At 50.6% G+C, this 27459-nt stretch overlaps 2 protein-coding genes across 7 annotated transcripts in view; one reads left to right on the forward strand and one right to left on the reverse strand.

Moving 5' to 3' along the window:
• Positions 1-27459, reverse strand: part of LOC114452823 (NLR family CARD domain-containing protein 3-like) — a 1046161-nt gene that overhangs the window by 591396 nt on the left and 427306 nt on the right. The gene's annotated exons all lie outside the window — the stretch shown is intronic.
• LOC114452825 (traf2 and NCK-interacting protein kinase-like) lies at positions 549-26214 on the forward strand. Of its 5 annotated transcripts, XM_028432289.1 has the most exons (32): positions 549-1027; positions 3991-4056; positions 9005-9061; positions 9132-9257; positions 9348-9458; positions 9543-9633; positions 9710-9840; positions 10471-10525; positions 10689-10767; positions 10941-11116; positions 11213-11279; positions 12308-12506; positions 12689-12805; positions 14406-14603; positions 15365-15658; positions 16992-17156; positions 17371-17610; positions 17810-17916; positions 18055-18170; positions 18354-18439; positions 19556-19737; positions 20442-20556; positions 20917-21063; positions 22475-22586; positions 22696-22872; positions 22959-23102; positions 23242-23376; positions 23448-23548; positions 23640-23789; positions 24137-24296; positions 24783-24922; positions 25006-26214. In XM_028432289.1, the coding sequence occupies exons 1-32, from the start codon at positions 917-919 to the stop codon at positions 25087-25089; spliced, it is 4239 nt and encodes a 1412-aa protein (XP_028288090.1). In that variant the 5' UTR covers positions 549-916; the 3' UTR covers positions 25090-26214. The 5 variants fall into 5 exon arrangements, with proteins under 5 accessions (XP_028288090.1, XP_028288092.1, XP_028288093.1 ...); XM_028432291.1 differs by lacking the exon at positions 20917-21063; XM_028432292.1 differs by lacking the exon at positions 17371-17610.

A 27459-nucleotide genomic window follows, 5' to 3' on the forward strand; every position in this document is an offset into this window, starting at 1 on the left:
ATCTAAAGGAGCTGGTAACCATGGAAACGGCGTAACGCTTCAGAATGATGTGCAACACATCATGACATACTGGAACAACTTCAAACGTGAGAATGAATATCTAAACAAACAGATGAAGGGTGTGTCCTGCTGGAGACAGCTGTGTGTGTGTCTGTGTGTGTCTTTGTGCGTGTGTGTGTCTGTGTGCGTGTGTGTGTGTGTGTCTGTGTGTGTGTCTGTGTGTGTGTGGTAGTAGACATGCCTTCAGTGTTCAGGTCTTGTTGTGTGTTGGATGGGTCAGCTGAGGCTGTGATGTCACCACCTTAATGTGACTTTAGGACATAAATGAGGTTTTGAAACGTCCCGCGTGGGTTATTAAAGCCCCCCCCCCCCCCCCCCCCCCACACACACACACACACACACACCGGTGTGTGTGTGTGTGTCCTTAATAAGCTGTCACAGCAGCGGACGGCTGTGTAAGCGGCCCCTGAAGGTGTGTGTGACTTTGTGGGCGTCTCTGTCTGTAGCGCAGCCTCCTCTCAGGCCACTCCCGGGAAGCGCGCTGCTGCTCCGCCACACGGACGGACGGACGGACGGTGTGTGCTCGCCGTCACTGCGCCTCGGCTGCTGTCTGTCTCCGCCTGTCGGTCCCTCAGACGTGTCCTCTGCTGTCCCTGTCTGGGCTGGAGGTGGAGGAGGCATGTAGCACCGGATTCCGCCGCGCCGAGCAGAGCAGCATGTAGCACCTGGAGCTCCGCGCACATCGCCTGCCTCCTGCGCCGTCCGCCTCCCGGAGCGCCCCTCTCTCTCTCCTGTCGGGAGAAGCGTCGCCTGCACGCGGATTTTCGGGGCTGTTTTTCAGTCGGGGTGGGGTGGGGGGATTTGTTTATTTTAGAGGAGTGTGTGTTCGTCCCCGCCGCTCTGCACCTCTCGGTCGATGGTCGTTGAGGAAGCTTCCATCTTGAGTCCCGTGTCTACCAGAGAGAGAACCATGGCGAGCGACTCCCCGGCGCGGAGTCTGGACGAGATAGACCTGTCTGCACTCCGGGTAAATGTCTGCCTTTGTGTGTGCGTGTGAGGGGGGGGGTCTCTGTCTCTGTCTCTGTCTCTGTGTGCGCGTGCATGTGAAGCTGTTGAACACCTGTCCACCCCCCCCCCTCAGCCATGGATGCGCCTTCCTTTAGCAGCTCGACCTGTGGTGCGCGTGCACGCCAGGCCTCCGTGTGAATGTGTGCGCGGCGGTGCGGGATGATGCGGCCTTCCTGTTTGTTGTTTTTTTTTTTTCCTTAACAATTGGGACGTGACGTAATGAGGCCGCGAGCTGCCGCTGCTGATGCTGCGCGCGTGCACACCACACTCTGACGCGCGTGCGTCAGGCAGCATAATAGGCCGTTCTGTCTGTAGTATGTGGGGCAGATGTTAAGCTGCCTGCTCCCTGACACACACACACACACACACACACACACACACACACACACACTCAGATCCAGAGGCTCTGCATGCACGCGGCGCGCACACACACACACACACACACCGTGCATTGCAGCGACGATAACCACGAGAGGAGCGAGTTCCGCCATTTCGTGATGTTGTGGCGACAGCAGCATTGCATCACACTGGATGTTTGTGGGGTTTGTGCGCGTACATGTGCGCGCCCGCGCGGATAGGAGGCGTGCACAAAGGGGGACAGTGCAGGAATGTGTGTGTGTGTGTGTGTGTGTGTGTGTGAGATGGAGAGAGGCAGGAAGACCCTCACCCTCAGAGATGGATAAACTTTATTGTAATGTAGCTGTGAGTGTGTGTCACCATGATGAACACATGACCTGTGTGTGTGTGAGTGTGTGTGTGTGTGTGTGTTGGGGGGGGGGGGGTCTACACAGCCCCCCTTCCCTTTGCCTGCGGCTTACGCAGGTTGTACCTGCAGAGCAAGTCAAGTCTGGACATGATCGAGCGGGTGTGACTGCATGTCTGTGAGTGTGTGTGTTAGAGATACACACTCACACAGACACACACAGACACACACAGAGGGACAGCTGAGGAGCCGTGTGGACAGTCTGTACAGGTTGTGCATGTTCTGGTAGAAATGAGACTCCTCGCCGTCTCCCTCTGTGGCATCACAGCCAGAAATTAGGTCACGGAGGACGGAGCAGGGAGAGAGAGAGAGAGGTGGGGGGGGGGGCATTTCAGCGTGACGCAGAGCCTGTCGCAAGCACCCGCACACACACCACTTCCTGTTTCTGCAGAGCGCCGGATGATGAGTCCTCCCAGCAGGACGACTCCTGCTCAGGACGCTGTGGACAGCCGAGGGCGTGACCTTGGTGTTCACAGTAGTGAGACAGCAGAGACAGGTGTCCATCTGTCCACCAGGCAGGGACAGACCTCCATGTAAACACATCATGTCCCCATGTCTGAGCCGCTCAGATGAGGCTCGGCCCAAGCGCAGGACGCTCTTGACAGTTTCGAGTCTTGCTGCTGTGAATGTGTCTCCTCAGACATCCTCTGCTGTCTTTGTGCGTTGTGATGAACCGTTGTGTCTCTTTGTGACATTTGCTCATGAACCTCAGGGGTCCACTCGATCCTGATCCCAGCACACACGTTTGTAAACCAGGGACCCTCGGTTCAGGCTTTGAAGTCAAAACTCATGTTGAGCTTCCTTCATTTGCTCCAGTGTGGTCAGAGCTGTAGGTGCACAGGTGTGTGTGTGTGTGTCTGTGTGTGTGTGTGTGTGCACGTGAGGCTGGGTCGTCCAGGATTAGATGTGCCTCAGTTTGACCTTGAGTGAAAAGGAACGTTGCTTTTTAAGCTAATCCCCTTCAGGAGGCTCCACTGTTATAGTCCCAACACTCTCCTGTGCCCTACTGTATGCTAACACACACAGACACACACACACACACATATACACACAGACACACACACGCTAATACCAGACACACACAGGCATGCTTAAAGATCTACATCTGTGTTTTGGGAATTTTAATCAGCCAAGTATTTGTGCGATCTGGTTGTGTGTGTGTTGCTTTCACTTGCTTGTTTTCACTCAGTGTACCGTGAACAGTTTGCAGCGTTGAAGACTTTTAAACTAAAACACAACAGTCTAACGGCCGTCCTCAGCCAGGTGCAATAGTCTAGACCAGGTAAGCTAGCTTAAGTTAGCGTTTAGCAGCACAGTTCATCACTTATCTTCTTCATTGGGCCATAATCTGGGATTAAACTATTCTATTATACTCTTTTTGAATTCAGTTCTTAGTGTTAGTTTAGCTAATATTAGCTCTTACTAGCAGCTAAAGTGCTAACTGTGATAGGCTAGCACCTTAGCTCACACATATACCACATTAGCAGTGTTTCTTATTTGTTTGTTATGATTAGCATCTAGCTTTCTAAGACCTTAAACATTTGTTTATTCAATGAGTTAAACAGCGGCAAACATTATAAATGATGTCAGACAGTTTCTGAGCTCTGCTAGCCCAGGTAAGCTAGGCTTGTTAGCTTAAGCTAACTTCCCTAAACTATCTTAAGCTAAGGCTACATGCTAGTGATGACCAGCTAGCCTTAGGTATTTCCGTATAAGGTAAAAAAATAGAATGATGTTAGAAACAAATGGAGTCTTAAGCTTTGAACAACTAGCTTCACGAAACCAGAGACGCTTCCTCTCCGCTAAGCTCTGCTAGCCTTAAAGCTAACACTAGCTTTAGCGTTCAGCCTGTGAGATCGTGGTTAAAGGGAATTCGTAGCTGTCGGTGTTTGACCTCCTGGAGGAGTAAGAGCAGGCCGCTGTGGTGACAAGGAGGCTTCACAGTCTAATATCACAGGTATGCAGCTCAGCCTTTAGTGTGTGTGTGTGTGTGTGTGTGTTTGTGTGTGTGTGTGAAGGTCAAATTCCACATTACATTCCTTCATCCATCCAGTGTCCAGGCATGAATCAGAGTTATGTCCTCCTGAGTAACATTTTGTTCCTGCTCTTTCCCTTCTTATCTTCATCTCCTCCTCCTCCTCTTCCTCTCTCTCTCTCAGGACCCGGCTGGTATCTTTGAGCTGGTCGAGCTGGTCGGAAATGGCACCTATGGGCAGGTCTACAAGGTAAGAGGAAAACCAGCTGTCTGTAAACACACAGGGAGGCTGTGTGTGTGTGTGTGTGTGTGTGTGCCTCGTGCTGATGCACACCCCTTTTTTGTCAGCTGGGTGTTCAGTATTGATCAACAAGGGAACGCCTCCCTTCTGGAAATGATTGATGGGACAAAATTAACCCAATGTGGGTAGGTCCAGTCAATAAGGCACTGAGGAGCCGGAGAGTTTGTCCTGGTAGCAGCAGACGGAGGTTTTATTCTCCATCCTCTCACACACAGACCGAGCTGTGAAGCTGCTCTGTGGACCGTCCTCTCCTCTGCCTTTGTTTATCAGGACCTTTAAATGAAGCCGGTGTGATGCCGGCTGCAGGTTTTGACACTTAGGTTTCAGTTCTCAGACCTGGAGGCTGCTGCTAGATTCCAGCCTGGCAGCTCACCCTTTGACACAGCTGATAATTTAGTGCCGTTTTCACCTCTGATGTCAGCTTATAGCCCCATCTGGGTCCCATCTCCTCCTGGGAACCCACAGTGACTCCACCGGACCAAATCACTTATGACCCAGAGAGGGGCGTCCTTTGTTTGGTGAGACCTCTGACAGGTCTGGAGTCCAGCCTGATCGCAGCGGTTGCTTGCTGCAGCAGGTTCTATGTGACACAGTGGGCTTCAGTCCTCTCTGAGAGCTTCAAGCAGGGCGACTGGACCTGATGCGGCTTCAAGGAACTCTGAACAAGTCCAGCAGCCCTGCATCAAGCTCTGGAATGAAAAGTGACGGAGATGACTCCTGGTTTGTACATTTTAGTATCAACAGGAAGCGGTCACTACTTTGGAGGCTTCAGATGTTAAATTCTGAGGAAGTGAACTCATTCAGAGCTGGTAAATAAGAGTCATGACATCAGAAGCTGTGACAGGCGGCTCCTACAGAAGCTCTCCATCCTCAGGCCTGCAGTGCTACAGCAGCATCCTCTGTCTCTGAGCTAAATCGAACACTTCCATCTGCACCGAGTCAGAGGAGAAGCCCTCCAGCTGCCAGGAATGTGATGGAGATGAGACCCTAATGGAGGGAGAAGGCGTCGCTGCACCGGTGCCTCATGGCCTCCACCAGCCCCACAGCCAGGTTGTAACTCAGGTGTAGATGCTGGGAGAATCCGACATCACTGACGTCAGAACAGTGAAGCCTTCAGAGGCTGCGAGCGGGGCGGCCGCGGAAGCTGCGTCCTCATTGGTCGAGCCTTCACCTGCTGCACGCCTGCTGCGACGTGTGTGGAGCGAGTTTTCCAGCACTCAGAATGTTCTCCCTCAGCGCTCGCTCACTGGCTGTAACTGTGAAATATCACTAATGCTGGGAGCCAGGAGGGTGGGGGGGCGGGGACAACGAATGGAAGACTGGACTGAAATAAAGAATCAAGAATCTTTATTCGATTCATTTTATTACACCACAACCTGTTTCCTGGAAGAAGGCGTCATGTGACGTCATGTGCTTAAGTCTCCAGTTTTCATTTGAATTACTTTCGAGACGAGACACGAGACAGTATGAGTCTAAGTTCTTGCCAGTGAACCGTCTTGTTTTGATGTTCTTGGCAGTTGCATGAAAGAAATCTGTGCAACTATCAACCCGCCGAACATGCAGCGTCCTCTCACTCAGCGTCCTCTCACTCAGCGTCCTCTCACTCAGCTGTTGCACTGTGCAAAGTGAGGGACTTCCTGTGTGTGTGTGTGTGTGTGTGTGTCTCTGGCAGCTGCAGTTTGTGCGTCCTCGCCCACACCTGTCTGGGTTGTGATACCTGGAACACGTCCCTCTGAATTCTCAGCATCACACCTCTCAGCTCTGTGACTCATATCTGGTGTTATTCACCATCGTTTTCCTGGAAAGTCACCAGGAAGACAGAGTCCTTTTTCCAAGAATTCTTGGAATATTGTGCTTCCAGTTCCTGCTGTTAACCCCTCATGTGCAGAGCAGGAGCCTTTTAAAGATGCGGATCACTCAGAGGTTTGAAGTGATTCTCTGAAACCGTGTGTTTTTTTTTCTGTTGTCACAAGAAGGCAGAAGCTCTGCTTACAGCGGAATGTTGTTGTATCAGAGGGCAGCCATGGAAACTCAGTGTGTGTCTGTCGCTGTGTTGGGGCTTGTGTTCAGGTCAGGAATGCAGGACTTGCCTGAACGCGGGTCCTGAGGTGTGTTGTTATTCCTCAGGCTGTCTGCCTTTATCTGGATTGAGGTGTTTTAACGCTCCTTCTTGCCATGCCCACCTCTGCCAGTCGCACACACACGCACACACACACACACTGGGAGCTCTGTGTCACCTCTGGGAGATTGTCTGGCCGGCCGTCTGTGTCGGAGGAAGAGAGATAGCAAAACAAAGAGCCTCTCTGAGATGCTATCTCCTCCTCTCATCTCGCCGGCTTTATCAGCCTCACCTTTTATTGCTTCATCGCAGCGGATGGCTGCCGTTTGTCCTGCAGTCACAGCAGCACTTCACACACACTTAACCTGAAGTCCAAGAAGCAGGTCCACCGACTCATCTGGATTACAGCTCTGCTGAGTAAATCCCAGAATCCCCTGTAAATCTGGAGCACAGACTGATGACATGTTTCAGTCATGGGACATGCAGCAGTGCAGCTGATGAAGTGCTGCACACACAGAACATGTTGGAACTCACCCAGCCTGTATGAAGCTTTGTTCATATATGTATGATCGTTGTGTTACCTTTGAATGATGTCTGGAGGAGGATCCTGTCAGAGCAGCGCCGGGTGGTTGGTGGTGGTATGACGGATATGTCTGCAGCCATCTTGGCTTCTTCTCAGCTCACTGTGGGTTGTGATGCCTCTCTGTCCCATAGAATAACAAAGCATCCAGCCAGACATGAAGGAAAGCAGAATCTGTGTTAAGATGCTGGGAGGAGGCGGCTGCACCGGAAGCCATGGGCTGTATTTGTAGCAGGAAGCTAACTGTTGTAGGAGGTATAGCTTTCATATTTATGACAAAATGTATCACGTTTCTTCAGCGATTTTTAAGGATTATTAAGGATTATTCATGACACAGTGACACAGTTTTTTAAACTGCGTGTGTCTCTAACTCTGAGCCGAGCTGTGTGTGGACAGCTCTGTTTATTTCTATATCTATGACTTCGGCGTGGTATAGACGCCATCTTGGAACCACACCCTGCACAGTATAGACTGACGCCACATTGTCGGCCACACAGACACTTCCACGTCCAGCCAGCAGCTGTAACTGCTGTTTAGGTGGGTTTGTGTCCTAACATGGAGGAGGCAGGGTTCATGACATGTGCTGCAGCCTGCCACCAGGGGGCGATCCAGATGTTTGGAGCGCATCTTTGAGGAGCCTGGATACTGTTTCTGGGATTGACTGTTTTTGGAACCTCAGGAGTCCAGAGGAGGAAGTTCCAGGTCGGCTTTGTGTTCATGTTTACATGTGGTCGTTGTCATCTGCCGTTTGCACAGCGATTCAGTCGGTGTTTCAGATTCAGATCAGAGATGAAGGCAGGAATCTCCAAAACTCTACAACTAACATTAAAACATGATGGATCCCACTGGCTGAGCGTCACTTCTGGCTGTAGGAATGATGATAATCATCAATGGGAAGTGGCTGCTGTCAGGAATCCTGATGGCTGCCGGTCGTTGTGTGCAGCGTTTGTACTGATGCAGAGAGCGCTCAGACACCATGTTTGACATGATGAGCCGTATCCAAGCGAGCAGAAACCAAGCTTCTGACTGACACTAATAGTCGGTTTTGTTGTGTCTCTTCCACTTAACCTTCCTCTACCTGTCCTTCACTGAGCTGGCAGGGACGGTGAGGACAGCGGCGGCCAGCTGCTGGGAAATAATGATCATGTTCCATGTGAGCGTTAACGAGCTGTAAGAACGTCTGGCTCATCATCACCACGATGAAACCACGCCATGTTTTAGAGTTATTGACCACACAGAGGGTGAATTATGAAATTATTGAACACTTGGCGGCTCTAAGAGACAGCGAGGAAGGAAAAAAAAAAACAGGAACAAAAGACGACAGACGCACAAAGAAGGACGGAAAAAGAAGAGTTTTCATACTTGGAGGTGATTTCGGCCTGTCAGATACATTCAGTGACTGATGCAACGCTGAGTAACCCAGACACTGTGTGTGTGAATCTGAGCAACTCACATGTGCAAGTGACCCAGTGTGTGAAGTATCATGGCCTCTGAACACACACACACACACTGCCATCACTTTGCTTCCTCCAACCCCCCATTCGTTGCCCTCACTGTCAGGCCTGTTGCTAGGTTACCGTGAGGAAATGGTGTGTGTGTGTGTGTGTGTGTGAGAGAGATGCTGGTGAGGTGGATGAATTTTCAGTTTCTCGCTTTAACAGCTGCTGTGATATTGACTTCAGAGCTGGGAGGAGGAGACGTTCACATCAAATCATTTTCACTCAAAAGTTTTTCAATAACGTGACGCTGCTGCGTTCCTATTGGCTGTTTACCCACCGGAACAAAAAATGACTTCAGTTACGATCAGACAGTTGTTTTTGCACCACATCTTGCTAAGTTGCTGCACAGGTTGTGTATGTTTTGTGTGTGCTGCATCAGGTTAGGGTGGGATACTGTACAGTCCGTCCTCTCCTGGAAAGCAACAGTGCTGGGAAATGTTTACTGCACAGAGACAGATGTTGGGACTGTGGCTTCAGGCTTGAAAGCGGACTGGTTTTAGACTCATTCAGAGACTTGTTCAAGACTTGATTTGGGACTAACGTCAGGCCTGATAATCGTCACTTTATATGATCCAGTTCATCCCAAATAAAACTTGGCAGAACCAAAAAAAGCAGGTGCAGGGACTACAGGAACCGCTTCCCACTCCCGCCAGCAGGGTCCCTCCTTCTTTGAAGTCACACACACACACATAGATTAGCAGATCCTGCCCAAACCGACTGTTGATCTTTCCTTGACCTTCCTCTGTCTCTGTTTTTCAGGGTCGCCATGTCAAAACCGGCCAGCTTGCTGCTATCAAGGTCATGGACGTCACAGGAGTAAGTGACACACACACACACACACACACTGTAATGCCCTATGCTGCATCTGACTTGTTGTGTGCTCCAGGATGAGGAGGAGGAGATTAAAGCTGAGATCAACATGTTGAAGAAGTACAGCCACCACCGGAACATCGCCACCTATTATGGAGCCTTCATCAAGAAAAACCCTCCAGGAATGGACGACCAGCTCTGGGTACGAGTTCGTTCAGCGACCCCGTGAGCGGGTCTGAGGTCTGAGGTCCAGCAGGGGATGTTAACGTCTGCATGATGTTTGTGTCTGCAGCTGGTGATGGAGTTCTGCGGCGCTGGCTCGGTGACAGATCTGATCAAAAACACCAAAGGGAACTCTCTGAAGGAGGAGTGGATCGCCTACGTCTGCAGAGAGATCCTCAGGGTGAGGACGGAAACAGCAGGGGGGGGGGCTGACAAACACCTGTCCTACCTTACACCACCTTTATGATTTGTTGTCCGCCTGCAGGGTCTGACCCATCTCCACCAGCACAAGGTCATCCACAGAGACATCAAAGGCCAGAACGTGCTGCTGACGGAGAACGCAGAGGTTAAACTGGGTACGTGTGCTTCCAAAGGTCCACGATCAAAACGCTCATCACATGACATGACGACTCTGTGTGTGTGTGTGTTCAGTGGACTTTGGTGTGAGCGCTCAGCTGGACCGCACGGTGGGGCGGAGGAACACGTTTATCGGGACGCCGTACTGGATGGCCCCGGAGGTCATCGCCTGTGACGAGAACCCCGACGCCACCTACGACTTTAAGGTGCAGAATAATCGTGCTTCTCCCGCACAAAACACACACATGTGTATATGTGTGATATCAGTGTGCGTGCAGAGGCCGCCTGGCAGCGCCGCTGTGGAACAGTGAAACCGCTTTTGCTGTTTTTCTTCTGCAGCTGAATCATCAGTCAGAGTCTGAACCGCTTGTCGCTGTGAACAAATAACAAAATAACTGACCTTTACAGAAAATCTCTCCACGATCACTTCTGCTGTTTTTTTGGTCTAATCTCCGATCGTTTCTGCTCGACTGCACAAACAGAAATGAGCAAGGCGCTCTCAGAAACCTTGAATCTGCAGCACTACTGTATGAAGGGTGTGCAGTAATGGGGGCAGGACGAACCCCCGTGGCGAGCCAGGGGGCGAGCGCCTGCACCATTAACGGCAGCCCTCCGGGGCTTTTTACGTGTGAAGAAACCCTCCGTTCATCCTGCAGCACGAACACGGCTAAAAACAGAAACACATGATGATGTTATTGATAAAAAGCTGGCAGGACGCGCGGCAGATGGGAGGTTCTTCTGTCTGTATTTTTATCACTTAACACGTACACTGACCGGTCCACCAGTCGTGCAGAAGCCTGAAGTGTTGTGAACGTTTGCTGTTCCTCTCTTTGCAGAGTGATCTGTGGTCGCTCGGTATCACAGCCATAGAGATGGCAGAGGGAGCACCACGTAAGTGTGATTACACTGTGATCAGCTGACTCTCTGCACAGTTTGTCTTCAAGTTAAAAGTTTACATTTGACTTTTTGTACTTTTCTCTTCCGCTCCCCCTCCTCTCTGCTTTCTTGCCTTTTTCGTTTCCTCTCCTCTCCTCTCCTCTCCTCTCCTCCTCAGCTCTGTGCGACATGCATCCAATGAGAGCGCTCTTCCTCATTCCCCGGAATCCTGCCCCGAGACTCAAGTCAAAGAAGTGGTGAGTCACTGACACACACACACACGATGAATGCTACCGATAACTTAACTGTGAAATAAGTTGTTAATACTTCAAAAAGTATTAATTATTAAGTACACAAAGTGCCACTGTGAGTCACAGCGAGTCTTCCACCACTGTTTGTGTATCTAATTGTGTGTGTGTGTGTGTGTCAGGTCAAAGAAGTTCCAGTCGTTCATCGAGAGCTGCCTGGTGAAGAGTCACAGCCAGCGGCCGAGCACCGAGCAGCTCCTCAAACACCCCTTCATCAGAGACCTTCCCAACGAGCGGCAGGTCCGCATCCAGCTGAAGGACCACATTGACCGCACCAAGAAGAGGAGGGGGGAGAGAGGTGAGGGTGCTCCCCGCCTGCCGACTCACCTCACAGCTGTGCGGAGGCTCGGCTGTCAGCGGCACTGACCTGAAATGTGTGTTTGTGTCTTTTCAGATGAGACAGAATACGAGTACAGTGGCAGCGAGGAAGAGGATGAAGAGCGGGACATAGGAGAGCCCAGGTAGGACTGCTGCAGGTTCTCAAGCTCATTCTGTCGTCACTGCTGCTGCAGCAGATGCTGCATTAACTCCTGATTTAACTGCTACCTCTGGGACAGATGCTGCTTGAGCTCACACATTAGAGACATTACTGCTAGCCTGCTTCACTCTCTCTACTGTTGGTACTGCTGTTTGGGCTACAAACACTCCTAGCTGTTGATGCTAATACTTTGATCAATGCTAAAACTATTAGATTTCAACATCTGCTTCAGCTGAGTGCTGCTGTTGCTACGAGAGCCGCTCACCCAGAGAGAAGAGCCATAGCTGAACCATCTTGTTTTTTAACGTACCACCACTTGGTTCAGTCCACACTGTGTTAACTGAGATGTTGGGGATGAGCAAGCTGATCACTTCCAGGCTGACGCTGAGACTTTCCACCACAGATTAGTAACTCAAGGTCAAACCTGGGTTCACCACCTCCAACCTGAATCGAGGATTCAAAGCAGACTGGAACCACTGTGGTTCTCCACCCCCACAGCAGTTCTCCACCCCCACAGCAGTTCAAGCTGGCAGCGTCTGTTTTCATGATAGACCACCTGGAAAAGGGGAAGAACTATTAATGGACAGTACTGAGCACCAGAGTAAAGACAACTGAAGGAAGCAGTCAGGACACTGAGGGCAGGCGTGCTGCTGCTTCAGGATGACGCACCTGCTCACACTGCTCTGTGGCTCTGAATGGCTGCTCCATCCCCCTTACTCACCAGACTCAGCTCCATCTGGAGCACCAGACAGGATCGCAGTGCTCGAGCATCGTTGTACAGTGATGTCAAAGCGGACTTTGAACTATCTTGTGTCTCCGACTCCTTCTGGGCGAGGCTTAGAACCTTTTGAGTGACCCTCATAATGCTGCTGTATTAACAGAGCTTCTATCACTAGCATCACCGCTGCTCCTGATACTTCAGCGGCCGCTACCATGCAGTTAATTAAAGCAACAAAAGTGCCTTCACAACTTGTACTGCTGCTAACTCTGCAGCTCTTTCTGACTTTCCAGCTCCATCATCAACATCCCGGGTGAGTCCACTCTGAGGCGGGACTTCCTGCGTCTCCAGCTGGCCAATAAGGAGCGGTCGGAGCTGATCCGGCGTCAGCAGCTGGAGCAGCAGCAGAACGAGGAGCACAAGCGCCAACTGCTGGCCGAACGGCAGAAACGTATCGAGGAGCAGAAAGAGCAGAGGCGCCGGCTGGAGGAGGTACGGCTGATTTAGCCTGAGGTTGTTCTAAACCTGTGAAAACAGCTCAGCCTTGATTATAAAATCACTCCACCACACCTGTGTAGTTAGCACCTCCGCTCGTCTAAATGCCAGGGAAACACACACACACACACACACACACAGCTGAGGTGTTGTTGTGTAAAGTTGCTTTCCACCTACAGCAACAGCGCCGGGAGCGAGAGCTGAGGAAGCAGCAGGAGCGGGAGCAGAGGAGGAGGTATGAGGAGATGGAGCAGCTCCGCCGGGAGGAGGAGAGGAGGCACGCCGAGAGAGAGCAGGTAACATGTGACAGGCGGCTGCTTAAATAAAGTTTAAAGGCTGTGAAGGGACAAAGGAGAAGGAGTCTTTCCTGCTCTGCGGTGCTTCTCAGTTATAAATTTCTCCCTTTTCACAGCTTTAACTTCCTGTTCTGCTAATTACGCCCCCCTGCTGTTCCTCTCATTTCATCTCTCCTCTTCTATTTCTGACTAAATTCCTGCTTTCACACCTCTTCAATAAATCTCCTACTTTTTGTCTGTCCTCCTCCTCCTCTTCCTTGTCCTTTTTTTTTCTATTTCCTGCTCTGCTGATGTCGCTGGTTGCCTGGGCTCCGATTTGCTTCTGTCCCACCCGGCCGCTCTCTGATTGGCTGCGTCTGATGCTGGCCTCCCGGGGGTGCTGATTGGTTAGGAGTATATCCGTAGGCAGCTGGAGGAGGAGCAGAGGCAGCTGGAGATCCTGCAGCAGCAGCTCCTGCAGGAGCAGGCCCTACTGCTGGTAAAACAACACGCAAACACAATCGCAGACTGATGAAGGTCACAGGCTGACATAATCCTCTTTGGTCTCATTCAGGTATTTGGGCTGATTGGCAGCAGTGTGAGCAGTGTTAGCTTCCCCAGTCCTCAGTAACCACTCATGTTTTGTGAAACTTTGATTGTTAAAAGCATTTTAAAAAACTCTGATGGCCCTTGAATGCATCATGTTTTACTATTTATCTCTAAAGAAAATCAGAATTTGGATCATGTGAGTGAAACTCTGCTTTACAGAGACTGTCAGTATGTAAACAGTTAAATATTTACAGCTGGAGCTAATTTTGTAAAATCAATAATCAAAGAAAATTGTTGTTTTTTTGTGTGCTTTGGTACAATTTGACTGGTTTGACAAAAGTCAGAGAAGCAGGACTCTGTTATAAGATTCTGTGGAACACGTGTGAAAACATCTCGGTCCTGATCAGTGGACTTGTTGCCATGACGACAGATTCAGATACAAAATAATGTTATCATCTAGATAAGTCCACATGTTGAAGACCAGGTCCAAGGTCTGCAGGACAACCTCATGGAGGGGGGAAAAATAAAAAGGTTTCCAAAACAACAGCTCAGCAGCTGGTAGTCATGGAAACGGCACAGTTATTCCAGGACATTTGTTGTTTACGTACAGAAACTATGAGGTGAAGGCGACAGCGGCCAATTTTTGATCAATAACAAGTGTAGATGAGACTCACACGTCAGCTCATTTAGTTTTTTTATCTTGAAAAAAAAAGTTCACAAACATCGAATCGATCCAAACACACACAGCAGGGGGCGTGTCAATCGATGGCCGCCGGCGGCCATTTATTCAGCTTCATTGTTTGCAATGATGCCGTCACACACACACACACAGTGGCTGCTGTAGACTTTCACACACATTTCTGATAGATGTGAGAAATGTGCGCGGACAGGTGATCGATGGCTTCTTTCTTTAACTTCCTGTCTTTAACAACCTGCACAGTTCTATCCCTCAGGGATCAATATCTGTCGGTTCTTCAGTCCGGTCAGAGTTTAGGCCCAAATGAAACATCAGTGTGTGTCCAGTTGTTGCTGTGGTCTCTGTTCACCTGCTGGCTCTCTGCTTTGTGTTCAGGAGTACAAGAGGAAGCAGATCGAGGAGCAGCGGCAGGCCGAGCGGCTGCAGAGGCAGCTGCAGCAGGAGCGGGCGTACCTGGTGTCTCTGCAGCAGCAGCAGCAGGAGCCGCCGCGGCCGCCGCAAGACAAGAAGCAGCTGTACCACTACAAGGACCAGGCGCCGAGCAGCAACGACAAGCCCGCCTGGGCCAAAGAGGTAGCCCGCGGCGCCGTCGGGTTTAATCTGTTCTAACTTTATTTGGGCCGGCCACACACTCACAGGGTCACAGACGTCCAGGTTAACCAGCTGAGTGAGAGGCCAGCAGCGCTCTCAGGAGCTCACACCAGTGTTGTGTTGTGTTGTGTTTGTTGCCCTCCAGGTCTCGCTGGAGCTGCACAGGAGACATAACCTTCTGTTTCTTTTCAGGTGAAGCAACCATCGAGCTGTAAATCTGATTAAATTCCAGGAGTCTGAAAAGCTGCATGTCTGCTCTGACACGCAGCTGAGACGATTAGATTTTAGAACTGTCTCCATTTGACTGAATATAAAGATGGACAACGCACCACAGCTTCCTCCTTCTGTGTGGCAGGAGAAGGAGCTGCCATGTTGCTGTGGTGACAGCACCTGCACAGATGCCTGCTCTGTCAGCCAGCAGCTTATTAAACAGAGCTAACAGCCTGCACAGTTGTTGATGCAGCTAACAGCAGCTACGGGTCAGCAGGCAGCACCGTGACCCTGGTCACCAGTGCAGGATGGTGGCGCCCACTGTCACCTCACATCTGAGGAGCTTCTGTGTCATCCATCTTTGTACACAGTCAGTGGTGCTAACAGATCCTCTGTGGTGTCACATTGAGGAGGTGTTTATCTGTGGACCTCCAGAGTGGCTGCTGAGGATGTGTTGCTGTGATCCCCACAGTGTGTGTGTGTGTTGTGTCAATGTTGTGTTGTTGTCTTGTAAACACTCGCTTCCTCTCCAGGTGATGCGACGCGCTCAGAGCAACTCGCCTCGCATCCCTCCTAAGAAATACCACTCCTTCAAGGAGACGCAGGACGCCAACCTCGACAACCTGCTCTTGCTCCCCGGTTACAAACCTCCTCGCCCCCGACCCCCCTCCTACCCCGCCCACGTCAGCCCCCCCAGAGATAACCTCCATGTGCCGCGGATCCGCGTCACCTGCGTCCCTGAGCCTGACCCCTCCTCTCAGCCAGTGATGCGCCGGCAGAGCCCCGGGAGGAGCTCCGACTCACGGGGCCGCAGCCCCGGCCGCCGGGTCAGTCGGAGAATGAACAGAACTCTTTCCCCTCTAACACCCACTAACAGGTTATAACCAGGTGAACTCGCATCCTGTCGGCTGAAGGCGGTTAATGCTTCTCATCTGTGGGATTAAACATCTCTTTTCAACACTTCTAACTAACAGCTGAATCACACAGCAGCTGCACCACCTTGTTCTGTGGTGCAGCTGCTGTGAGGGGATCATTAACTGTGAGGCAGCTTATTGATCTGCAGGCACACACACACACACACACACACATATTTTCCTCACACAGATGACAACAGTCATGCTAACTGCTGCTTGCTAGCTTCCAAAGAACTAAACATGTAACAACAAAACTCTCCAACACACCTTTAATGTGTTTGTGTGTGTGTTTGAACAATCAGCTGCCTCCACATCACTACGTGATTCTCCCTCTGACTCCCTGTTCTAATCTGCTAATTCCTTCGTTTCCATTTGACAGGGGTCCTGATGTGTCTTCATACCTACGCTGCATGTTATAGGTTCTGACTCAGAGTTCTTCTTTCTTTCAGACTTTCAGGGCTGTGTCTTTGTGCGTTGGTTTTGTTGTCCCTCACACACTTGTTGAATGAGTGTTACCTTTGCAGGGTTTAACCCCCCCCCCCCCCCCCCCAACATGTCTGCTCTGTGAGAAAGTGACACCACTGTGTGTTTTTCTAACCAAGCTGTGAGCTCAGAGAATGCAGGTCAACGCTCCATATTTGAACTCTGCTGGTTTTCTCAAAAACCATAAATCAAGGTCACTTTAAAGCACATATGAACACACACACATTTAGGGCAGATCTCCAGGCCTGCCCCCTGGTGGCAGCTGGTGGACTGATGTAGGACAGCTGCAGCTATATCAGTCTGCGTCCCTCTGGACGCTGCTGCTGCTGCTGCACATGGAAACACACTCAGCGCTGAGATAGGTCTACCCTCAGGATTTCCCCCTGAAGCCTGACAGGAGCAGATATTTCCATCACATGTTCAGCTCTGAACACAGATAGAAATCACTGCAGTGCAGCTGAAGTCGTCGGTGATCGCACAAGGACAGCTGAAAGGTGCTGCTGTCATAAAATAGTAAAAGCAAGTTTCCTCTGCGGCGCCACCTGCTGTGTGGCTGCCTGCATGTGCAGTTTGTTTTCATTTGAAAACTCTCATTAACTATATTTAATCATGTCACAGATTTTAACTTTAACCCACAGAACGCTGAGTAGTTTTTTTTTGGGGGGGGGGGGCACACCTGCTGCTGTGAACACACACACACACACACACACACACACACACACACGTTGCATGAGGAGTGACGGTGGTCTGATGTGTGTGTCAGGTGGAGGAGCTTTATAAGATGAACAGACAGGCTTCTCCTCCATTGCAGCATAAAGTCTCCAACCGGATCTCCGACCCGTCGCTGCCACCGCGCTCCGAGTCCTTCAGCAGCGGAGGCATCCAGCAGGCCCGGACTCCGCCCATGCACCGCTCCATGGAACCACAGGTGTGTGATGCTGTGTGTGTGTAACTGTGGTGTGGAGGTGGGAGACTCCTGTTTTTGATTGGTGTGAACGCACCCTGTGTTGTGTTTCTCTCCTTCACTCCTCCTGCATCCTGATCACATTGTGCAAATCCTGATCCTGATCCTGATCCTGCTCTTCCTCCTCGTCCTTGCCTGTTTCCTGCTTGTGTGTGTGTGTGTGTGTGTGTGTGTTCAGATGGCCCACCTGGTGCAGGTGAAGAGTCACGGCCTGTCAGGCTCGCAGTCTCTGTACGACCCTCACGGCGTGTCCTCCTCCTCGGCGTCGCCCTCCCCCTCCCGGCCTCCCATGCCCCGGCAGAACTCCGACCCCACCTCCGACACCCCTCCTCCCCCGCCCCTGTCCCGTCTGGCGCCCCCTCTCGACAAGTTGGACCGCAGCTCCTGGCTGCGGCAGGATGACGACATGCCACCCAAGGTCTCTGCATGCCGCCACCTGTGTGTTGTGTGTGTGTGTGTTGTGTGTGTGTGTGTGTGTGGGCAAACTTTGTGCTTCTTTCTGATACTCTGATACGAGTGTGTGTCCTCAGCTGTGTGCAGAGTCTGGTTGTTTTTAGAAATAAAAGTGGAAACATGAGACCAGACGAGTTTAAACCGACTGTGGTTTGTGTTTCCAGGTTCCTCAGAGAACCACCTCCATCTCTCCTGCTTTGGTCAGGAAGAACTCTCCTGGAAACGGGCCTGGCCTCGGTCCTCGGGCTGGAGCTCACCTCATACGGGCCAGGTCTGCTCTCACACACACACACACACACACACACATGGCAGCTCCGGTGTCGAGCTGCAGGTGTGATGTTTCAGCTTCAGGAGCAGGATTTAACAGTTTCTCGCATGAATGAGACACGCTGCATTTGTGTTTCCATAGCAACCCCGACCTGCGGAGGACTGACGTTTCCATGGAGACGCCCCTGAAGAGGACAAGCAGTGGCAGCTCCTCCAGCTCCAGCACCCCCAGCTCCCAGGGAGGCTCCAATGAACGAGGTGAACACACACACACACACACACACACACACACACACACTACAGCATCTTTTAGGAAACAAAATGTCCTCAATGTTTCTCACAAGTTTTTAATTATCATCACTTTTCTCTGTTAAAGTTTACAGAATGTATGGAACTATTTTTAAAATGTCCTCTCTAAAAAAGTGTCACCTCTGTTTTTAGGTAATTCAGCCAAGACTGAAGGCTCCACACTTTCTTCCCACGAGACCAAAGATGACAGAGAGGTTACCCGACCCAGCCGACCTGCAGTGAGTACACACACACACACACACACACACACACATCTGTGTACATCCATCCGTCTGTGTATCAGTGCTCTGACTCTGAACTAACCAGGATGCTGTCGGTTCTCACTCTCTGTCCTTCATCCTTCCTTCATCGTCCTTCAGAGCTATAAGAGAGCTGTAGACGAGGTCAGTGACATTTCTGCTCCTTCACCCCTCGTCCCTTCTTTCTCGCACCGCCTCACTGTATAGATAGAAATAAAGTGTTCATCACAGCAGGCTGTGGATTGGATTAAACTCCACCCATGTGACCTCAGATTAGATCACAGGTGTTTGCTGCTGTTGTATCAGACAGGAAGCTGTAGGACTCAGGCCTTCAGAGGTCACCGCTCTCATGTCCCATTTCCACTCTCTCTCTCTCTCTCTCTCTCTCTCTCTCTCTTCTTCTTCCATGTTTCGTTTCTTCCTCCATCTGATCAGGAGGAGTTGGTAAGACACCTGCCCCCACCCATCCCGTTTCCTCCCACTACCCTCACCACCCCGTCCACCCTGTGAACGTACACTCACTTCATGTGCACCTTGCTGCTGCCAATCTTCCACATTTACGCCTCGATGCGTCACTGGCAGCTGATGTTTAGTGCTGTGTGATGCGTCAGTGCAGCCGCCATGTTGGTACTTTAACCTTTGACCTTCCTGCTTTGAGGCATGATGTATGACTCCTTCTCCTCCTCCTCCTCCTCTTCCTCCCTGCACTGTCCTGCTCGCTGCCCTCCTCATGATGGAGACTCCGTCATGTGGCTGACATGTTACCGGCCTGCATGGTGACTTAAAAACATTTGTGACTGTAGAATCCTGAGCTAAGACCAACAATAATGTCACCACACATGATGTAAATGACACAGGGTCGGCAGGTCAGGGAGGCCACATCCTATGATGTTTAACTGTGTTAATCCACCACAGGACAGACTTGTCTGTGATTCAGTGGTAACATATAAATACATATGTACTAAAAAATAAACCAGTGATTGCTACTGCAGCAGCTTCTCAGTCTAAAAGTCAGAACCCGGCATTCAGCGAGTTAAACACTTCGTAAGCCGCGTGACATTGAATGAAACGCCAGTCTGTCCTCTGATCCTCCAGGATCTGACGGCTCTCGCCAAGGAGCTGAGAGAGCTGCGGCAGGGGGAGGAGACGAGCCGCCCGCCCGTCAAAGTGACCGACTACTCGTCGTCCAGCGAGGACTCCCACAGCAGCGAGGATGAGGAGGGAGAGGGCGGGGCCAATGATGGAACGGTGGCCGTCAGCGATATACCGCGCATTATGTGAGTAGCTGCTCAATTATCACCACAAATACCTCAGCAGGAAGACGAACGTTAGGTCACATGCCGCCACGGAGGCTGGCGCTCCGTCAAAGGACGCGTGTCTGTAGGAGACACAGGTCTCTCCTTTGTAGACCTCGATGTTCAGACAGGACTTCCAGCACTGGCTGATGCAAACATGTTTACTCTTCAGCCTTCGAAGTTCAGTGACAGTGACTGCAGTGAATCCTATGTTTGACTGAAGGATCTGCTGAGACACAGCTGGTTCTTAAAACCAACTTACTGAGCACGGAAAGTCCAGTTTAACCCACAATGAGTCCTTATTAAATCAACTTATCTCATACCTTCAGAGCTAAATTCAGACAAATGTTTTTTTTCCCTCTGAATAACATCGACTTCATCGATGACCTTCACCTGTCAGAGCTCTGCTCTGCTCATCTGCTCTCACCGACACTGTCCCCACTGTAGTGAAGTCCGTTTAAAGATAAACAGCAATGGAGAGAACTTAGGTCTCCATAAAGGGGACGAACAAAGACAGTGAGTTTGAAATTTACGTTTTAAAAAAAGTGCACAAAGAAATACTTATTTGTTGTTTGTATAAATCAAACACACAAATCCCATGTATTGATGAATGTTATTAACAGTTATAGTGTAACGTGTGTTTTTCAGTGTTTGATCCTCTCTGACTGTAACATTCTGACTTTCAGGCCGGCAGCGAGTCAGAGCACCAACGAGTCCTTCGGCATGATGGGAGGTCACAACGACACGCACGGCGACTCGTATGGAAACAGCTCCCAGGACAGCACCCTGATGATGCGCGAGGTGAGCCACAGAGTTCTGACCTCTGACCCCTGCTGAGTCGGCAGAAAGCGTCTGTTGTTGTCTCTGCGAGTCGTGCTGGGTGACACTGTTCTGACTGGTTGTTTTTTGCGTGTCTTATGTTTTGTGGAAGGTTTCAGGGTTCACACCTGAACATAAACATGTGACTGTGAATTGTAGTTATTTAAACCGTCATGATGCAAACACTGTACAACACACACACACACTGTCGTCTGGGCCCGCCCGCCCTGGGCTACAAACATCACAGAAACAAACGCACCCTCAGCCCGTAGGCGTCACCTCCCGCTCCGTCACCTGACCTGTCAATCACAGCCTCACTCACTGCACAGTCTCTTTTTCCAGAAACACGGGGAACGGAGGCGGAGCTCTACCGCCAGCAACGGTTTCCCCGGCAACACTAATCTGTTCCATGGCAACGCCAATCTCCCAGATTTGTTGCAGCAAAGCACCTCCCCCCTGGTCTCCCCTGGTGACGCCTCTGGGGCCCAAGTAGGTGGAGCAGCACCCAACTATTGGCTCCTTTCAACCCCTAAAACCCCCCCCCCCCCCCCCCCCCCCCCCCCCCCAACACCACCACCTCCACACCTGATCCTGACCCTGCCAGACTGCTCTCCTGCCCCGTCACCAATGACCTTATCTTATCAGGGTGGGAAGTTGACCAGCAGCCACCAGACAGTGACAAAAGCTCCATCATGTCTGCAGTCAGACAGCAGTCAGTGTGTGTGTGTCAGAGATCAGCTGAAGGTCAGACAGAGACTCTCTGAGTGGTCATGTGACTGCTGCTCACATGTGACTCCATCATGGCGTCCTGCTGGGTGCTGAGGAGGACTTTTAGCAGGACTTTTAGTTTTTACTGGATCTTGTTGGAGTGGACTCTTTTTTTTTTTTTAGATGATTTTAACTTGTGTGGAATAAAAGAGCTTTTGGATGAGGCTTAGGTTTAGATTCCACATGATGCCTACAGAAAGGCCCCGTTCACACCGGAGAAACTCAGTCCAGCTGGAGTGGGACTGAATCCAGATGGATAGGTTCAGACCTGTTTTCAAATCTTCACACACACCCCGGTTCTATCTAATACACAGAGGTGCCTTTCTGGGCTCGTTTTGGCTGCTCCCCGCAATACTTGTTGTGGTAGGAGCCTCCTCTAGGCGGCATAGAAGCTACGCTAACGATTACAGACTGACTAGTCCAACAGCAAAAAGGCCACATCGCCATCCCTTCTCCATCTTGAGCCAGTCTGGTAATCACTCTGGTGCAGTTAAAAACTACACAGAGGAACTTTAACAGGGAGACTTTTTATTCCTGACGTAGCCATGTTGATAATAAACTCGGGGCAAAGCCGTTGTAGTTCGACAGATGTTTACACACAGCTTTTGTATGGGACCAGAACACTTTCCCAGTGAACCCAGAGGTGTGACGTCGCTAGCGGGATTCATGAGCCAGGTTTAAGCCAATCCAGATATATCCAGATATCCAGCCTGAGTCCCGCTCTAGCCGGATTGATTTCCCCAGTGTGAACGGGGTCTAAAGTGTGACCGTCCTGTTTTTCCCTGCTGTGATGAACAGTGTCTTTTTGGCAACTTCACCAGGGGGCGCTGCAGACTGGAGTTAAGTTAGTGCCTCACACAAAACTATGAAAACCAGGTCATGTCAGTGATGTGAAATGACGCGTGGCACCTTTCATTTCCTGCCCTGCCCTGCTTTGGCTCCAGATGGATCCACCCGTCTGGTCCCTCTCTGTCTCCCTCCCTCTGTGGGTTTTCAGCCTCTGATCCCTGCACCCCTGCACCACCAATGACAGAATGAAGCCTCATGTGTTTCCTTCATTTTGATGCCTGTCTGTTCCCAAACGGACAAACCGTCAAACATGCGGCTGTAACCGTGTTTCTGTGATCTGCAGTACGGGTTGGGAGGCGGCGGAGGCTCCAAGGCGTCCTTCACACCGTTTGTTGATCCGAGGGTGTACGGGACGTCTCCGACCGACGACGACGATGACAAAAACTGTGCCTCAGGTACAGTATGCCACACACTGTGGCAGAGTTTGCGCTAAGAGCGTTCATTTCACTTCTGTTAACCCTCCCCGCACCACTCAGACTCCACTGATTGTGTTTTGTGCTGCAGCTCTGTTCGCTGACGAGCTGCTGAGACAGGAGCAGGAGCAGGCCAGGCTGAACGAGGCCAGGAAGATCTCCGTGGTCAACGTCAACCCGACCAACATCAGGCCGCACAGCGACACGCCCGAGATCCGCAAATACAAGAAACGCTTCAACTCTGAGATCCTGTGTGCGGCGCTTTGGGGTGAGACAGGAAGGGTCAGATCACAGCGAGTCGGGTTCAGCTCCACAGACGGTTAAAAACACTGTAGTGTGTGTGTGTGTGCGCAGGAGTGAACCTGCTGGTGGGGACTGAGAACGGCCTGATGCTGCTGGACCGAAGCGGTCAAGGCAAAGTTTACAATCTGATCAATCGACGGCGCTTCCAGCAGATGGACGTCCTGGAGGGACTCAACGTTCTGGTCACCATCTCAGGTCAGACACACTTTACTAACCTTTTTGAATGTTTGTTTGCTCGCTGTGCTTCTACAAAGCAACACTTTGGACGTGTGGCAGGACCTAAGTGTTGCTTCTGTCTCTGGGAAAATAAAGACCATGTTGTCCTTGAAACCAGGGAAGAAGAACAAGCTGCGTGTTTACTACCTGTCCTGGCTGAGGAACAGGATACTACACAACGACCCTGAAGTGGAGAAGAAACAGGGCTGGATCACCGTCGGTGAGCTGGAGGGCTGCGTGCATTATAAAGTCGGTACGTATCGTGTGTGTGTGTGAGTCCTGCGGGTTCAGCTTCACGTCTAACTCGTTTCTTGTTTCCTGCAGTGAAGTATGAGAGGATTAAATTCTTGGTGATTGCTCTGAAGAACTCGGTTGAGATCTACGCCTGGGCGCCTAAACCATACCACAAGTTCATGGCCTTCAAGGTAATCAGAGCGTGCTCCCAGAGCTCCAGGGAAGCCGTGTGAGGATGAGTAATCGGTGACCTCTGTGGTCTTCTTCCTGTGTGTCTGCCAGTCTTTCACTGACCTGCAGCACCGCCCCCTGCTGGTGGACCTGACTGTGGAGGAGGGCCAGAGGTTAAAGGTCATCTACGGCTCCAGCGTTGGCTTCCATGTCGTCGATGTGGACTCTGGAAACCCGTATGACATCTACATCCCCTCACATGTAAGTGTGTGTGTGTGCATGTGTGTGTGAATGTGAGTGTGTGAGTAATTGAGTGAGGCAGCAGGTGAGTCAGTGTCCTCCTCTAACCGCAGTCTGGTTACAGTCGGAGATGGACAGGGGAAGGAGACGGTAACCACAGCAACCGCCTCACACTGCTTTTGGCATGAATCACGCTGTGCTCATGTCTGTTTCCATGGTGATTACGTGGCTACGGTGCAGGAGCCACTAATCGCAGTCGCAGCAGTTCTCTGTCGGGGGGTGGGTAGGAGCCCCAGCAGCAGCTCCTAAACATCCCCCACCTCCACCTCCACCACCTTCACCCCCCTCTCCTGTCTGTCGTCCTTCAGATTCAGGGTCAGGTGACCCCGCACGCCATTGTGGTTCTGCCCAAGACGGACGGCATGGAGATGCTGCTGTGCTACGAGGACGAGGGCGTCTACGTCAACACCTACGGACGCATTACCAAAGACGTGGTGCTGCAGTGGGGCGAGATGCCCACTTCCGTTGGTATGTCAACCATTCAGTTCACTTCTCATGACCCCTGACCGCAGATCATCTCTCACCCTCACCATCCACCAACAGCAGGAGTCTGTAAAGGGACACAACAGGGTTTGGTTTTTAGCTGGTGCAACAGTACCACAAAAACAAAGCTGCACATCTTGCTCAGGTGTTAGCATCTTAGCATCTTAGCATCTGGTTTAGGCCACATCCGCACACAGACAGTCATTTACAGCTAAGACATATGCCAGGCCTGCGGGGGGTGCTGTAACGCTGCCACAGAAACATGCCAAAAACAGAGAAGAACACATGGGACATGAGGATCAGCAGCCCTGACTTCAGATGGAGTGTCTATGACTAAACAGAACGCAGCTGGACTGAGCAGAGCCCATGAAGGATGACTCTGATCCAAGGGTCCACCTTCACTCCGTCTTCTCTCTCCTGGTTGGCTGTGTGACTCATCAGTGTGTGTGTGTGTGTGTCCTGTCTCTGCAGCCTACATCCACTCCAACCAGATCATGGGTTGGGGAGAGAAGGCCATTGAGATCCGCTCTGTGGAGACGGGACACCTTGATGGAGTTTTCATGCACAAGCGAGCGCAGCGTCTGAAGTTCCTGTCAGAGAGGAACGACAAGGTGACATCAGCTGCGTCTCTCACACACACACACACACACAAGTTCCCGGTGCGCTTGCTCACCCTCTTCCTGTGTCCCTGCAGGTCTTCTTCGCCTCGGTGCGCTCTGGAGGCAGCAGTCAAGTCTTCTTCATGACTCTTAACAGAAGCTCCATGATGAACTGGTAACGACCTCCTTCAACCCTGAACATGGAGGGAGGACTGTGTGTGTGTGTGTGTACTGTAAGTGTGTGTTTGTAGAGGAAATCAACAAGCTGCTGGAAGCCACAGGAGTGTGCCCCCCCCCCCCCCCCCCTTCTTTTCCTGCGTAGACACTTTCCAGCTGTAGGGGTCGCTGCAGGCCCACGTGGACGGCGCTGGAGAAAGGCCACTGCACAAACACACCGCGGCCGCCGCCGCCATCTTCCCTGTGGTCTTTAGAGGACATGCCGAGTAGCCTTCGACCTCCCTGTTCTCTGTGTAGCACATCAATGACTTTCTTACAGGGTGTTCACACTGCGAGTATCTAGGCGGATGGTTGGGTGGTGCTCTGCCTGCATCCTTTACTGTAGAGATATCAAGGTAGCATCTCACTGAGGGAACATCCACACTGAGCCCGGCGAGCCGAAGCATCCGCTTCTGTCCACACGGAGCGATGGGAGCCGACAATCATGACAGAATCCTGGTTACATCCTGGTCAAATCCATGAGCAAAGGGAGGACAGCGTAGCGCTGCTGCTAAACACTTGTACCAGTTCAGCCTTATTTTTCCCCTTTGCCTTCATCACATCCTCATCCTCAGATTCTCCAGCCTTACAGACGGCCCACACTGCTGTTTTAACCTTTGACCCCCCCCCTCACATCCAGACATGTCATCATGGCGTTAAGGTATTGATTGTCTTTATCAGATCTAATCTGGCTGAGAATCACACAGATTTATGAGAACAAACATGGACGTTCTCCAGACATTTAGGACAAAATATCTCACAAATTTTCACGAAAACAGATCAAAAGTAAACGTATAGAGAAAGTATTACGCTGTAAATTTAAAGTAAAAAAACAATTAATGGAAAAAATGTCTGATAATACAGATTAGGATTAAATCCTGGTCCAGACCATCCCTGAGTCCACAGGTTGAACAATCGAACTGAAGACTCGCGTGTGGATCAGAGACTTACAGTAACTCGGCTTTGTGTGGAAACGTTCTTTAACTGTCCCGAAATATTGCTGCTCCGCGTTACCATGCCAACCGATGTGATAGATGACGAGGGTGGATGTTTTCTAGACTGATGTAGCAAAAAAAAAAAAAAAAAAAGGTGGAGGAAGCAGGAAGGCGTGGTGGGGCTGGGCTCTGCGGGGAGTGAGCGGCCGCGCTCTCAGTGTGAACACTCCATCATCCAGGTGCTGCTGCTGCTGAAACACCGACACACCGGCAGCGTGCGTCACAGGGCAGATTTCACACATGCTGCTACGGCGGCGTCCTGGTTTGTTTGTGGCAGAGGAAGGAAGGCTGTAGATACTGGACTCCTGCTGCAACAGCAACACAATAACAAAACCAAGGAGAACTCGGCTGTAGACTAGTCGCCACCTTCTGGACGTTTTTACTTTGGCTGCCATCTTTTCTGTTCTGTGTGCACTCGTGTAAATACTCACTTTGATGTTAAGGACAAACAGGCGGGGGACACTGAAGATGAACACTGGTCTGGCTTCTTTTCTTTGTCACACCTCTGTAGATCTGCTCTGTGGTTTCCCTCAGACAGGTTCGGGTTTAACACGTTTTTTTTTCCTGTAGTACATCACTGTTTCTTCGGTTGTGCGTTTTGCATAGTGACACACGTTCAGCCTGTCATCACCTGTCATGAAACATACATTTGAGGCAATACACGGGCAGGTCTGACTGTGGAGGCTGAACGCTGAGGCCCTCATTTTATTTAAACACTGACCTGGAACAAGTACAACAGCATATTTGAGCCGGTTAATCTGAAACTAAGATTATAAAAAAATGTGGATCTTCTCTGACATCACAGGGCCCAGATATATACTGTGTATGTTCTGACAGTTCAGAATCAGATTTCCTTCATTGATCTGAGAGGGGATAAAAGAAATAAAAGATCAGCACAGAATTAAAATAATATATATATCACATTACAATCCCTGAGTCATATCTAAAAGAAACATATTGACCACACAGCTGTTTTAACCTTTGACCCCCCCCCCCCCCCCCCCCCCCCCCACATCCAGACATGTCGTCATGGCGTTCCTAAGGTATTGGGTCGCACTGACCCTGACCTTGGACCTGGGACTAAAATCCTAATCTGGCTGAGAATCACTCAGATTAATAAAAACAAACATGGACGTTCTCTCAGATTGAAGTCAGTGAAAAAAATCTCACAAGTTTACATGAAAAGATCATAATAAATAAATAGATAGAAAAAATATGACACTGTAAGTTAAAGTAAAAACCAATAATGGCAAAACTGTCTAATATACAGATTAGGATTAGGATAGAAGAATTCTGGATGAAAAAGAGACATATTTACTGGTGTATACGCCAAAACAA

The sequence above is a fragment of the Parambassis ranga genome, chromosome 20 (genome assembly GCF_900634625.1).
Source record: "Parambassis ranga chromosome 20, fParRan2.1, whole genome shotgun sequence".
Classification (NCBI taxonomy): domain Eukaryota; kingdom Metazoa; phylum Chordata; class Actinopteri; family Ambassidae; genus Parambassis; species Parambassis ranga.